The following is a 14,571-nucleotide window of genomic DNA, read 5'->3' on the forward strand; positions in this document are numbered from 1 at the left end:
TTTCACTTTCATCAAGAGGCTTTTCAGTTCTTCTTCACTTTCTGCCATAAGGGTGGTGTCATCTGCATATCTGAGGTTATTGATATTTCTCTGGCAACCTTGATTCCAGCTTGTGCTTCGTCCAGCTCAGCCTTTCTTATGATGTACTGTGCATAGAAGTTAAATAAGCAGGGTGACAATATGCAGCCTTGACATACTCCTTTCCTGATCTGGAACCAGTCTGTTGTTCCATGTCCAGTTCTAACTGTTGCTTCTTGACCTGCATGCATGTTTCTCAAGAGGCAGGTCATATGGTCTGGTATTCCCATCTCTCTAAAATTTTCCAGTTTGTTGTGATGAAGTCATGTATACATGGATACAAATAATAGGAAACCTGGGGGACATGGCAGAATTTTGGCTCCTGGCTTTATTTTGCCTTCCCAACCTTCCCAATATGTATGGTTGTGGGAGGGCCAGTCCCTCCTGTCCCATCACCACCTATGATCAAGGAGCCAATGTCTGAGCCTCGTATTGATCAGGATTGCTTGAAAAAATGGATCAGCCTTCAAGGGATTAGTCTTGACAGTTTAATTTTTCTTTTTCAGTTGGATCAATAGAATGCCCAACACTAAATTAAAACCTAGTTTAAAAGTATGAATGTTATTTTTTTCCAAAGCTGGTGTCCATATAATAATGATGATGCAAAAAATTTAATAATAGTGATGATATTGTCATTCCAAAAGGAAATCAGCCCTGAGTATTCATTGGAGGGACTGAAGTGAAAGCTGAAGCTCCAATGCTTTGGCCACCTTATGCGAAGAGCTGACTCATTGGAAAAGGCTCTGATATTGGGAAAGATGGAAGGAAAGAGGAGAAGGAGTAAGCAGAGGAAGAGATGGTTAGGTAGCATCACTGATTCAGTGCACATGAATTTGAGCAAACTCTGGGAGATGGTGGAGCATGTGGTATGATTCTCCTTTCTTTTTAGAACCTTTTGAAATGTACATTATAGTGCATATTATAATATACATGTTATACTTATAATGCATATTATGATTTTTAGTTTCACACACAATTATGTTTCAACTCACCATATTTGATTTTCTGTCAAACTCAATGAATCACAAATATTTTCTGTGTAAACACCTACTTCTAATAAGGAATGATAGCCATCTGTTCAATGTTTTTAAATTCTCTTAGTACACTGAAGTAAGGAGATTTGATCTGAATATTAATGAAATGGTGTCCTTAGGATAGAAAAGTTTCATCATTTTATACTTATTATATACAATTGTGTTTGTCTAACTAGAATAGCCTTCATCCCTAATGATATTCTGGTGTGTTTTGTTATATAATTTTCTTTGTTGGGGTCCTATTCATGGACTAATTCTCTAATTGTTATTTTTAATCTGTTAGCATTTTAAAATTAGTAAATCTTAAAATATCATTTTCTTATAAACTATACATTTATACAAACCAGTCATGAATTCTTCATATACTTATTTTAGTCTTATTGGAAGTGAAGTTCAATTAATTTTAAGTGCTCTGATCCAATTTCATTTTACCCTTTATCCTCTTCTAGACCTAAGAAATAGAACATATTAATTGTCAAGTATGCTAATATTTAAAATGTTAAATATTAATGTTAAAGAATCTTATCAGTGTGTTACCTTGGGTTCATTTTATATATTAGAGAGGCATGCAATGATAGATAAAATATAATAAGTAATACTTTTTCTCTTAACGAGTAAGAGTGATTCCTTTTTTTAACCTAAAGACTTTTGAGTTAGCAGAGTTTGAACTTATCTCTCATTAACAAAACAGTCCTCGAGATAAAAGCCATGTAACCCACCCCTTTACCCCGCGCTTGACTTGGGCCCATATCGCCTTGTCTTCACTGGAGGAGCATTATTACCTCCTGTGAGAATCAATCCTGTAAGCTCTTCTGGCTATTACTCCAGAATAGTATATGAAATGTTTGACAGTGAAGGAGATTTCCTAGAGGAGATCATGTCTGACCTTAATTTTAGGGCCCACGGGAAACATAGGTGTTAGTCAAGTGATGGAGGAAGAAGAGTACCCCAAGCAGGGCGTTCAGCATGAACGTAGGGAACTGATGTCTGTTTAGTGTTGATGGAACTAGAGGGAAAGCTGGTGAGAGAGGAGAGATGAGCCTGGGTCAAGTCAAGCAGTGCCTTCTATACCAGGGTAAGGAACTGGAATTTTATTCTTTAGGTGAGGAGTGATCACTGAAAGATTTAAAGTGAAGGGGTAGTATGACCATAGTTATATTTTAGTTAGCTCTATTGTGGATGGATTGAGATGGGAAAAGAGGCTGGAGTAAGGAAGATCAGTCAGATTTTTGCCACAGTCCCACTGCAACAAATTATGGGAGAAGAGCATGCATTGAAGCTTATAAAATAATAAGACTGTTGATTGAAATGGAAGGTGTGCAGGAATCAAAAATCGAGAATGAATCTAACCTTGTCATTTTGAAAATGATAAGATGATGAAGTCAGAAGTAGGGGTGGATTTAGGGATGGGAAAGATCAGACTGGAGTCATAGGTAAATTGTGTTGTTGGGACAAGAGGTGGAAATTTTGAATTCTTTTATTTTTAAATTAACTTATTTATTTTGTGTCCGTGCTGGGTCTTTCTTGCTGTGCTCAGACTCTCTCTAGTTGAAGCAGGCGGGGGCTACTCTTCCTTGTGGTGCACAAGCTTTCCAGTCTCAGTGGCTTCTCTTATTGCAGAGCACAGGCTCGAGATGAGTGAGCTTCAGTGGTGGTGGTGAATGGGCTCCATAGTTGGGCATGGGGGCTCAGGAGTGTGGTGCACGGGTTCAGTTGCCCCATGGCATGTGAAATCTTTCCAGACTGGGAATTGAAACCATGTCCCCTGCATTGGCAGGCAGATTCTTAGCCACTGGCCCACCACGGCATCCTGGATTCTTTCTTGTATACTGAGTTTGAATTGACAGTAGAACATCCAGGAATACAGCGGGTAGATTGTTTTTCCAGTCTGAAGCTCAGGAGGAAAAGTCTATGCTGGAGATACTGGATAGTAAACCCACAGAGTGGATGAGACTCTATAGGGATATGACAAAGGGAAAGACTGAGGACAGACCATGGGGAACATTGTTGTTTATGTGACAGGTGGAAGAGATGCCCCACAAATTGATGAGAATAAACAAGAAAGTAGAAAGAGTGCAAGGAATATTTGGTGTTTGGGAAACCAAAGAAGTAGAGTATCAGCAAGGACAGAATGGATAACTGCTGTGTCAGACGCAGCCTGTAAATTAAAGGCCAGTGTATTTCTTCTATATTTGGCAATAGTGGGGACCATTAACATTTGCCAGAACAATTTCAATAGTGCTTGCATTGTATGTCCCCCTCATGAGGGGGACTGATGAAGATTACTCTCTAGAAGTCTGGATGAGAAGGGAAATTGAATGGATGGTAGTTTAAGGATATGAGGTCAAGAAAACACTGTTTTTAGGATGGACTTAAGAAGCTTAAGAGGCAGAGGGAAGAGAACCCAGAGAGAGAGATTGGACACAAGAAGGAGAGAAAAGATGGTTGCTGAAGCAAGGCACCAAAACAGGGGAGCCTATGGTTTTAAAAGTACATGTGATGTTTTTGCAGGAAGAGCACAGAAAAATACAAAAGAATATAGTAGGAATAGCAGAGAAAGTGGATAAGTGGATGGATGTACATGAGTGGGAAGAAAGTTGAAGGAAGTCATATTTAGTGGTAGTGATATTTTCTTGAGGTTGAGACTAAGGCACATTCATTCTGAAAGAGGCTTAGTAGGAGCTTTGAGGTGTAATTTAAAATGGATGTATTAATGTGCAGTGCTGTGGTAACAGCAGAAGTTGGAGATCTTGATTCTGTAGTAGTGCATCAACCCATTTGTGTAGCTTTTCCCGCATAAGTTTACTGAAATTGGAGAAAGCAAATTGTAGCTCTGAGTCAGAGCTGGGGTTTTATTGGGCAAATATAAAATAAATCTAGGGGGCACACAAAACAAGAGCACCGTGTTTCCCATCTCATCTGCAGATGAGGGCCCATTTCCTGCTTCAACTCAAGAGGAATCCCAACTTCCCCTCACACCACAAGAGGAAGCCTGTCTCACCTGTTGAATCTCGAGTGGAACCCCACCGATCCTGCTTCAAGGAAAAAGGACACCGAGTGCCCCCTCAGCTCGAGATAAGTCCTGATTCCCCTTCACCGGCTCCAATGGAAGCCAAAGTATCCCCACACAACAGGATGGGAGGCCTGTCTCCCGTGCTGATCCTCTAGAAAAAGCCCAAATTTCCCTCCTGAACTCGACCGGAGCCCTGCCCTTTGGACAACTCGCGAGGAATGCAGAGTTCCATGCCTCGACACCAGACGAGGCCTGACTCCCTCGTTGAACCTTGATAAAAAGCCCGAGATCCCTGTCACCGCCGGAGAGGTACACTGAGTTTCCCGACTGAACTCGAGACATGGCCCTATTCGCCTGCAGCATCTCGAGAGGAATCCCGACGTGCCCCTCGCAACGCGAGAAGAGACCCCACTTCTCGGAGGCAACACGAGCGGGTCCCTGAGGTCCCCGTCACAACTTGAGAGAAACCCTAAGCTTCCCACCACAAGTCGAGAAAAACCGCGAGATCAACTTATTATCATTTAAGCTGATACTAGTTTTCTGTTTTATTTATTTAAATTTTACAATGATGTCTATTTAACATATGTTTTGTAACACCATTTTTGGAGTATATCAGAAGCCCAAGTATTCTGAGTGATAAAAAGCAAGGGTTTGGAACCATTGTTTTTGTTACTGGCAACATAAAATATTCGTGCTGTTATGTAGAATGCCTGCTGTGCTGACTTTGACTGAATTTTGACTGCAGCAAATTAAATACATTCCTTTAAATAACTGCAAATTATATTTATGTATATGTGTATACATTAAGTAGTTGCACATAGACATTATGTATGTAATCGACACATTGTATATAGGAGATTTTGGAGCAGAAGACTTAATGAATAGTAGTGTTAGCTTCAGGTTGGCATCTTCTTGTGGAAAGTGCCTCCTTTCATATTTCCTGGTCAGGGTAGTATGCGTAATGCCACATTTTCTCCTCTAAATTAAGTGTCTTGCTCAGACTTCCTACTTAGGTGAACAGAGAGTACAGAATTGGTAATTTTCAGAGCATCTTTTTTATCTCTAAAATTCAAAGCAGTCCCAAGGCTTATTGGGTGCTGGAAATAAATCCTTGAGTCTGCATTAACCTGAGCTTCCCCTCTACTATTGCTGCTTGGGTGATGGTCTTTGGCACAATGATGCCATCTAAAAGAGTATAGGTTTACAACCTCAGGAACTTCCTGGTGAAATCTGAAACTGGCCCTGTACAAGGAGGGAAGGAACAAACCAAAGCATGAAGCAGACTTCTTCAGACTGGTAGGCTTAGCAAGCAAAGGAACTTATGTGTGAGGCTTGTCTTGAGTGGTTGCAAGACAGAAGATCTCTGCATCTACACACCAGAATCAGAGGTCTTCAATGGGTTCAGTCACATAGTCCATCCTGATGGTCTCAAAAACACATTTCTCTCTTAAGACTGTGTTCTTGGAAATGGTTCCCGTTAGGGGAACAGTGTGGGCTTCCTCCATGGCTCAACAGTAAAGAGTCTGCTTGCAGTGCAGGAGCCGAAGGAGATGCAGGTTCGATCCCTGGGTTGAGAAGACCCTTTGGAGGAGGAAATGGCAACACACTCTGATATTCCTGCCTGGAGAATCCGAAGGACAGAGGAGCCTGACAGGTTACAGTCTGTGAGGTCGCAAAGAGTTGGACACAACTGAAGCGACTTAGCATACAAGCACGGGGAACCAGTGGGCAGCATATATCCCAAGTCCAGGAATGGGGATGAGGAACCTCTCATTGCCCCGGTTCTGTTCCTGGGTCAGCCAGATGTCATGCCCTCTTGATGACCTCCACCAACAGACTGCTGGAATCCTACCCAGGTTGCTGTGTTCCTGATGAAAGTGGGTGACTGCTCTACTGGTTGCTCTTCCCCTGAGGCCAGCTCAGTATCTTTACTTGAATTCCAAGGCCATGACCCTTGATACTTTGGCCTTCACCAGCATCCATGGACTCAAACCTAAGTGAGGCTTGCCACCTTGGAGACCAGAATCTTTGTATCCTCTCTGAATCTAGAAGCCCTCCACTCAACCTTGCTTCAACAACTTCCCAGGAGTACCCCCATCTCTTAACCGGAAGCACACATGCTTCTAGTCCTTCTCCTCTGAGGTTGTTTAGTTTATTTCTTTGTTCAAGGTCTCCTGCTGAAAACTACTTCTAAAGAAAAGGGACCCAGAACTTAGCATCAAAGTCTGGCTGTGAGGTAAAGAGCAAATGTTCCTTTTTATTCTTTTGCTGATGAGAACACAGCAGCAAAAAAAGCCAAGAAACAAAGTAGTTTCTCCCTAAATTCTCTTACACCTATCTACTTCCATCTTCCACAATTCGTGTGAGCCATCATCTATTTTAAAATTAGCTTTTAGGTCATTATCCTTGTTAGAATCTTATGAATCTTAGTGGTTCTAAACCTACTGTATCTCCAGGAAAGATTCTGAGATTCTAGACTATTTCAGTACTGTGCACCAACATTTGTAACAATCACTGTGCCCTCCAACCCTCTCTTCTAATGCATGGGCTTGTGTACCACTTTAATGCTGCTGATAGTTTTAAGATTTGTTTTCCAATTACCTTGACCATATCAAAGGTGATGGCCCATACAGTCCAAGACACATTTTATTAGTAACATAAATATACACTAAGATTTACAAATATACATAGGATTAAAATAAAAGTCATTTATCACTTTGTCAGTGATATATCCCTCGTAGTGATGTCTTTTATTTCAGTTGACTGTTTTCACTCAGGTATCTCCCTGAATCTCCTCTAAAGAAGAGTGTTAAAAAATTCTCAATTCTTTTACCTGTAAGAAAGGTGGCATATAACTTATTATCCAAACCAATACAGAAAGGAAGGGGACACTCTTAATAATTATGCCAGGACAACAGTCACAAGCCACTGCTGTCCCAGGGAAAACAAATGTGTGAGTGGTCACACCACAGGGTGGAGATAGTTCACTTCCATGTGACATCCTTAGGTAACTCTGAGGTTCCTGGTTTGATCAAATTGATGGGGAGTCAGCTGATGACAGTCTGTGTATACATATTTCTAGCATTAGGATGGTCACTCAATGAGTTAACCTTGAAGTAGCTTATGGGAAATTTTTTTATTTAGTATGATTTGACTCAACATTTGGGTCACTCTGGATCTGGCCTTCATATATTGAAGTTCTTTTATTGTGTGTTTCGAGTGAATTGCAAGTCGTGTTAACCTGCCATTTCATTATAATGGCTCTAATGACTGAAATTAGTGCCAGGCAATGAGTTCGGCAATGACAGCATAAATGATCCTGGCACATCTCTCATTTTACTAACTCTTTATTATTTCAGTCGTCATGTACAGTTAACCCACTGTATTTTATTTGCAAAGCACTCTTGAGTCACCGGCATTATTATTTGACTTTTAAAGTATATCCATTAGTGAAATTTTTGACATATGCATATGTTAAGAAAGAAATTCACATTTTAATTTCAAAGAACTCTAATTTCTGGTCTTAGCAGTTCTTCAACATATCAACCGCTGAATTAAATAAATAGATCAAGGCTGAAGGACTTGCAGCAAAGGGAACACTGAGTCCATCAGTCTAAAATAAGATTTTCATTAACTACTCAAATGACGGTTGACTTTGAACATCTTCCTGCCTTGCTCACAGCTGTACCTCTAGCACCTTGATCCACAGCTGGCATGTAAAAAACACACATTCAATATCTGTTCAAAGAATGAATGATATTCTTTGCAGTTTGCTTTAAGATATTTATGGCGTGGATTTTTCACTCTCAAGCATTCTCTGTTTAATATCTATTTATAATATTCCCGACAAGGTGTTGTGTGGAGACTTGCAATTCCCTCAATTTCTATAATTATTGATTCAATTATCACAAGTTGTATAATGCTGTAATTTGCAGCATCAGTATCCTTTGCTTCAGTAGAACATTTTCCACATTCTTCTCTCAGTTGTAATTCACTTTCCCTCTGACTTTCAGATTTGTCCTTTGCTTTTCTTGTACAGGCCAAGAAACCAGATGAGGTAACCAAATCTCCCATATTTGCTCCATTTAAAGTTTTAGCTGGGGTAATGTTTCTGTTCAGAGAAGGCAATGGCACCCCATTCCAGCACTCTTGCCTGGAATGGTTTCCAAATGAAATCTAAAGTGCTATTTTAATAACAGAAAGGGATGAGGGAAAATTAGTTAAATCTTAAAAGATGGTTTCTTCCTATGCTCAGAAGCTTATGTGAGAGCTACTGTCTGTCCCTAGAGAGATATTTTCCAGATGGAAATATACATATTTTCTCCATAGCTTTGACATATCATCAAAAAGAAATGTTTTCTCTCATGAGAAATTTTATTGTAAGATTTCAGACCTACCCTATTTTAATTGTAGTTCCTATATGTGCATCATCTTCTTTCTCATTATTTGGATAAACTTCCTCTTAGGAGAAACCAGGATGGCCTGTGTTTATTTTTTCTTAATCTTGTTGTTTTTTTAATCTTCCTTACCTTTCAGGATATGAGTGCTCTCAGTTCTCTTTATCATAAATCAAAATATTTATCTGGCCTATTTATGATACCAGTAGTTTTTACTTTAGTATTCATCTTAATACATTTTCCTCCTTGAAGTATTTGCATTTTAACATTTTTTTCTTTTTTTATTGAAGTGTGGTTGATGTAGAGTATTATAGGTATAAAATGTAGTGTTTCACAATGTTTAAAGGTTATACTCCACTTATGGATGTTATAAAATGTTGGGTACATTCCCTGTGTTGTACAGTATATCCTGTAGCTTATTTTATACATAATAGTTTGTACCTCTTAATCCCTCCCCTTTCCTTCTCCTCACTGGTGACTACTAGTTTGTTTTATCTGTGGGTCTGCTTTTTTCATTGTTATTATGTTTACTAGGTTGTTTTATTTTTTAGACTCTACATATAACTGATATCATACAGTATTTATCTTTTGGTCTAACTTTTATTTAGTGTAATACCCTCCAAGTTCATCCATGTTTTTGCAAATGGCAAAATTTCATTCTTCATTATGGCCTTATTCCTTTGTGTGTGTGTGTGTGTGTGTGTGTGTGTGTGTGTGTGTATTCATATGTTGATGGACACTTAGGTTTTTTTCCATATCTTAACAATTGCAAATAATGTTACTATGAACATTGGGATTCATGTATTATGTTTTTGAATTAGTGTTTTTTGGCTCATTTGGTTGTATACCCAGGAGTGGAATTGCTGAGTCAAATGGTAGTTCCATTTTTAGTTTTTTGAGAAACCTCCATACTGTTTTCCACAGTGGCTGTACCAGTTTACATTCCCACCAGTAGTGTAAAGGGGTTCACTTTTCTCCACATCCCTGCCAGCATTTGTCATTTGTCGTCTTTTTAATAATAGCCATTGTGATAGATGTGAGATGATATCTCATTTTAGTTTTGACTTGCATTTCCCTGATGATAAGTGATACTGAGCAGTTTTTCATGTGTCTGTTGGCTATCAGCATGTCTTCTTTGGAAAAATATCTATTCAGGTGTTCTGCCTGTTTTTAAATCAGGTTATTTATTTACTAATTTTTGATGTCCACTTGTTTGAGCTGTTTATGTATTTTGGATATTAACTCACTGTCAGTCATATCATTTGCAAATGTTTTCTCCCAAGTTGTCATTTTGTTTTGTTGGTGGTTACCTTTGGCTCAGTCAGTTAAGATTCTACCTGTAATATAGGAGATCTGGATTCGATCCCTGGGTCTGGAAGATCCCCTGAAGAAGGAAACAGCAACCCACTCTAGGATTCTTGCCTGGGAAATCCCAGGGACATAGGAGCCTAACAGGCTGTGGGGTCACAAGAGTCGGACAGGACATAGTGACTGCACCACCATCACCTTTTATCTGTGCAAAAGCTTTTAACTTTAATTAGGTCCCATTTTTTATTTTTGCTTTTATTTCCTTCACTTTAAGAGACACATCCAAAATTGCTACAATTTTAGTCAAACAGTATTCTGCCTGTGCTTTCCTTTAGGAGTTTTATGGTTTCCAGCTCCACATATTGATCTTTAATCCATTTTGAAGTTACTTCTGTGTACAGTGTTAGGGAGTGTTCTGATTTCATTCTTTTATGTGTAGCTATCCAGTTTTCCAGACACCACTTATTGAAGAGACTGTCTTTTCTCCATTGTGTGGTTTTGCCTCCTTTGCCATAGATTAATAGACCATTCTCTCCATTTTTAGTAATTATCTTTGTAAGTGAATATTAGGCATGGTTAGAAATCATGTTTTGCTGGGAACCACACTGACTCCATAACACGTGTACATGCTACCAGACCCCACACACCACACACACTTGTGCACCAGCCTGTAGGTGGAATGGATATTTTAGGTACGAGTAAGGCTATTAAGGAGAAGGCAATGGCACCCCACTCCAGTACTCTTGCCTGGAAAATCCCATGGATGGAGGAGCCTGGTAGGCTGTTGTCTTGGGGTCGCACAGGGTCGTACACGACTGAAGCGACTTAGCAGCAGCAGCAGCAGCAAGGCTAATAAGCCTTCTGACTCTTATGATAGAGACTTCATTTTTACCATTCGCATATTCATGTACTTTATCATAAGTGAAGTTTGCCTATCATCTGACCAGTACTGGGAATGGGCCTGTGGGAACAAAAGGGAATTAAGAATTTATGTAACATCTTTACCATTCGCCTTACTTAAGTAGTTTCAGTAAATGAACCAAAAACATATTTCTGAAGTAAAAAATATAAGGTAAGTGTTCTAATTAATCTTATTTTCATGCCAGCATAATGAGTGCTCTCTGTACACTAGATTTTCATGCTAGTATTTGCTCTAGGATGATGAGGTGGAGATTGTCATGGACTTCATCATTTATTTACAAAAGAGCAATAAGGATCTTAGGTAGTAGTTTCTCCTGTAAGACAAGTGCTAGGGGCAAAGACTTCAGAATATTAGTGAGATAAAAGAAATTAATTAAAATAAAACAATGCTGTATGTATTTTGAGTTGCAATGTATACTGATATCCAGTAATAATTATATTGCAGGTCAGTTGCTCCGGTTAAAAATGTTTCGTGAGGATCATGGATCATGGATGACAATGTTCTTCAGCACAATTCTCTTTCTCTTCATCTTTTCTCACATATACAACACGATTCTTCTAATGGATGGGACAATGGGGTAGGTTATCTTTCCCCTTTCTCCTGTGGTGAGTGTTATATTTGAAACTCGTAAGAATTCAATAATTTTGTAGTTTGTGGTAGCCTGAATCTTCATTACAAATATTCTATCTTAAAAGATATTTATGAATTTTTCTTACTTAAGACATTTAGAGCCTTTTCTCCAAGAAGCTTATAGCATTTTATAATACTTATATTGTGTCCCTTATTCTTTAGGTCTTCTCTTAGGGTAGTTTGAGAGCAGGCAGTCATCTTACTATAGTGACAGACTATGAGAATCAGGAAATCTTGACTTGTTTATAGTCACACAATCAGTAGAACTGTGCTGAAATGAAGGTCTCCACGTTTACCATTTCAGTGCTCTACAATGCATGGCTAAAAAAAAGTTTTTTATAGTGGTGGCATTTTTTTTTTTTAACTCTCTGGCAGTTCCAACAGAGAGACCTTTGTTATAAATGGGCCATTTTAAAAGTGGGCCACTCTGTATTAAGTCCAGGGTTGTAATCTATACTTATCAAATCACTAATCAAATCACCAAGGCATGAAGATGTGCTAACAGGTAGATTGTAGATTTTTTTTTACACTTCTCCAATTATTGGTTTGCTCTTTTTAAGTTTTAAGGGCACAATACAGGAGAATGGCTTAATTTACAGCGTTAAGAATTAGATTAGTGACAATAAGAAACCACCTTAGATATTTGTTGTGCACTGAAACAGTTCCTAAGGAAAGTTTTGATCTATTCTCCCTGATAGATTGGAAAGCCAGCTAATACCCTTTTCTTCTAAATGTAGTAGAAGCACTTCTGTCGACCAATTCTATAGTGCAATTGTTTTGATGTTATGTATAGATTTTAGCCACCACTCTTCAATGCTGAGAGGGATAGCTCAATTAAAACTTTATTAGTTTTTCCCCGCACCATTAAAGGAGATGAATAGTCAAGGAAAAGCAGGTATTTCACAAGATTTATACTTTAGTCCATACTCACAAGTGGTAAATTCAAGAATGTGATTGTTTAATAGATCAAACACTCAGGCTTTAGGAAGCTATTAAAACCCATCATCTGTTAGTTATTTCTTGGGCTTCAAATGATGCCATTCCTACTGGGTCTATTTTTAAATAGCGGAATTGCAGATTCTAACCCATGGCTAGTCAGAATAAGCCTCAGCCTTAGAGCAGTACCTGTGTAATGAAACGGGTAATGGTGTTCTTGGAATTACCTAACACAGCTGAAAGTCTCTGAATGGATACATGTATATGTATGGCTGAGTCCCTTCACTGTTCTCCTGAAACTGTCACAATACTGTTAGTTAATTGGCTAACCCCAATACAAAATAAGTTAAAAAAAAAAAAAAAGTCTGAAGAGAATTGTGCCTTCTCATCCCTGGGGCCAGAAGTGGAGGGGATCCATGTAAAACTTACTCTTTCTAAGCTGTTGCTGGAAATAAAATATTAAATACCATTTGTATGTAAAATATATCCTTTTCTTAGAAGTTGACTTTTCACTTGATTCTACTCTTTTTTTTTTTTTTAAATGGAACTAAATGAGGTCTGTGATAATCAAAAGTGCTTATTCTGAAGAAAGAAGCAGATTTAAAAGTAGTAAATGCAGCAATGCAGATTCCCTGGCACATTGTAAAGCATTCCATAGCTAATAATAAAGCTAATTTTAGTGAGAGCTAGCAAGAATTGACCATTCAGTAACAGACCTGAATTGTTTCAGACCTCACAAGGCCCCTCTGAAATAGGTATTTTTTATTATCTCCATTTTACAGATCAAGAAACTGAGGACCAGAGAGGTTTCATCACTCAAGCAATAATAGACAAGGTGTTGAGCCATTAACTAGTGAATTCTAGTAATACAGCCTGCCCTAAGGTTAGCACACATTTGAGGGATGGTTCATCCTGTTGTTCCAACACCATATGGAACCTTTTTTCTTCGTATTTTTATCATTCAAACGGAATTTGAAAATTGAAAGAAGTAGTAGGTATGTGCAGGAAGAGAATAGTTTAGAATTTTTTATATGTATCTATCTAAGTAAAATGGAAGGTGATTGTCTTTTATTCTCAGACTAAATATAGTATTTCATATTCTTCTGTAATTCTTGAACTCTTCTTCACCAATAGGCTGCATCTTTGTTGAAAAGGATCTTTTCTTGAGAGGACGTTTTTAATGGTACCACTGAAAAAGAAGTCCAACCAAAGGAAAAATGGTTTATTTCTGCAGGTTAAAAAATTAAATCTCCATTTATAAAAGATACATTATTAATTATTTTGACACATGTCATTTGAACTAGTGAGTGCTTTAATGTAGGACTGCAAACCTTGAGGAAAATCAGTTCTCAAAGCGGGTGGATACCACTGTGCCTTTGAGGTAGATGCTCCATGTTATCTGAGGCATTGCTTCTCCTGTTTAAGGCAGGGAATGATGGAGCCAGAGGGTACAGGAAAGATAGCAGGCTCAGAGATATCATGATTGACAGATTTTCTATCAGAGGATTGCTGGTGGTAGAGAGGAATTCAGGATTATTTACCCTGTATCTGATTTGCATTGAGGATTCCTATGTGTACTGGTCTTTAGATCTTTCTAGGAATATTGGTTTAGAACCATTCCAAAGAGGACTTTCAAGGGTTTTCTATGAAGGCTAAACTTTTGTTGATGTAGTTTAGAACTCCTTTCTAGAACAGAAGCTGTTAGGCCTACAAAGAGTGAATTTAGGATTTAAGACAGGAAAAAAAGATGTTTCCCTAGAATGATTTGCTTTTTTCCTCCTCCCCCCACCCCAATTTTAGAATTGATTGTAAATTTAGGCTCAACCAGAGTCCCTTGATCCCTTGTTACCAAGAACAAAATCCCTAGATTTAACTGATCAGAACTTCAATAGTTTTAGCCACAGCTTACTTGATAAGAGTCAAGTTGCCTGCTTCTAGAGTTCTGATTGCAATGAATTCCCTGAGGTATATATATATATCTATATACTCACTCATGGCTTCAGCTGCCTGTGGGGAGCTAAGCTGAGAGGTGATGAGATGAAGGGGGTAAAAGGAGAGTTAGAGATGGGCTAAAGGGACCCAGGTTCAGACAATCCCTATTCCTCTAATCTTTGAGTATTCTGCTTCCACTGCTCCGTACCTCCTGCTGCCAAAGTGCTGCTGTGGTAACCTCTTTATTCTTCAAGTCACCAAGATGAAACTAAGTTCATCTTCCATTAATGTGTGAGACTGTAGGTGAGGGTTCTGCTGCAG

The 14,571-nt window shown here is 38.6% G+C and overlaps 1 protein-coding gene across 3 annotated transcripts in view; it reads left to right on the forward strand.

The window, feature by feature from the left end:
• The window catches only part of TMEM117 (transmembrane protein 117), a 609,728-nt gene that overhangs the window by 105,525 nt on the left and 489,632 nt on the right, over positions 1–14,571 (forward strand). For 2 of the 3 annotated variants that reach the window (XM_070370659.1, XM_070370658.1), the window contains one exon: positions 11,197–11,329. In XM_070370659.1, coding sequence (XP_070226760.1) covers positions 11,197–11,329 — 133 coding nt within the window. Of the gene's footprint in view, positions 1–11,196; positions 11,358–14,571 lie in introns of those variants that run through there. The other variant, XM_070370660.1, reaches the window with a different exon arrangement.

Source organism: Bos mutus, chromosome 5 (genome assembly GCF_027580195.1).
Source record: "Bos mutus isolate GX-2022 chromosome 5, NWIPB_WYAK_1.1, whole genome shotgun sequence".
NCBI classification, from domain to species: Eukaryota; Metazoa; Chordata; class Mammalia; order Artiodactyla; family Bovidae; genus Bos; species Bos mutus.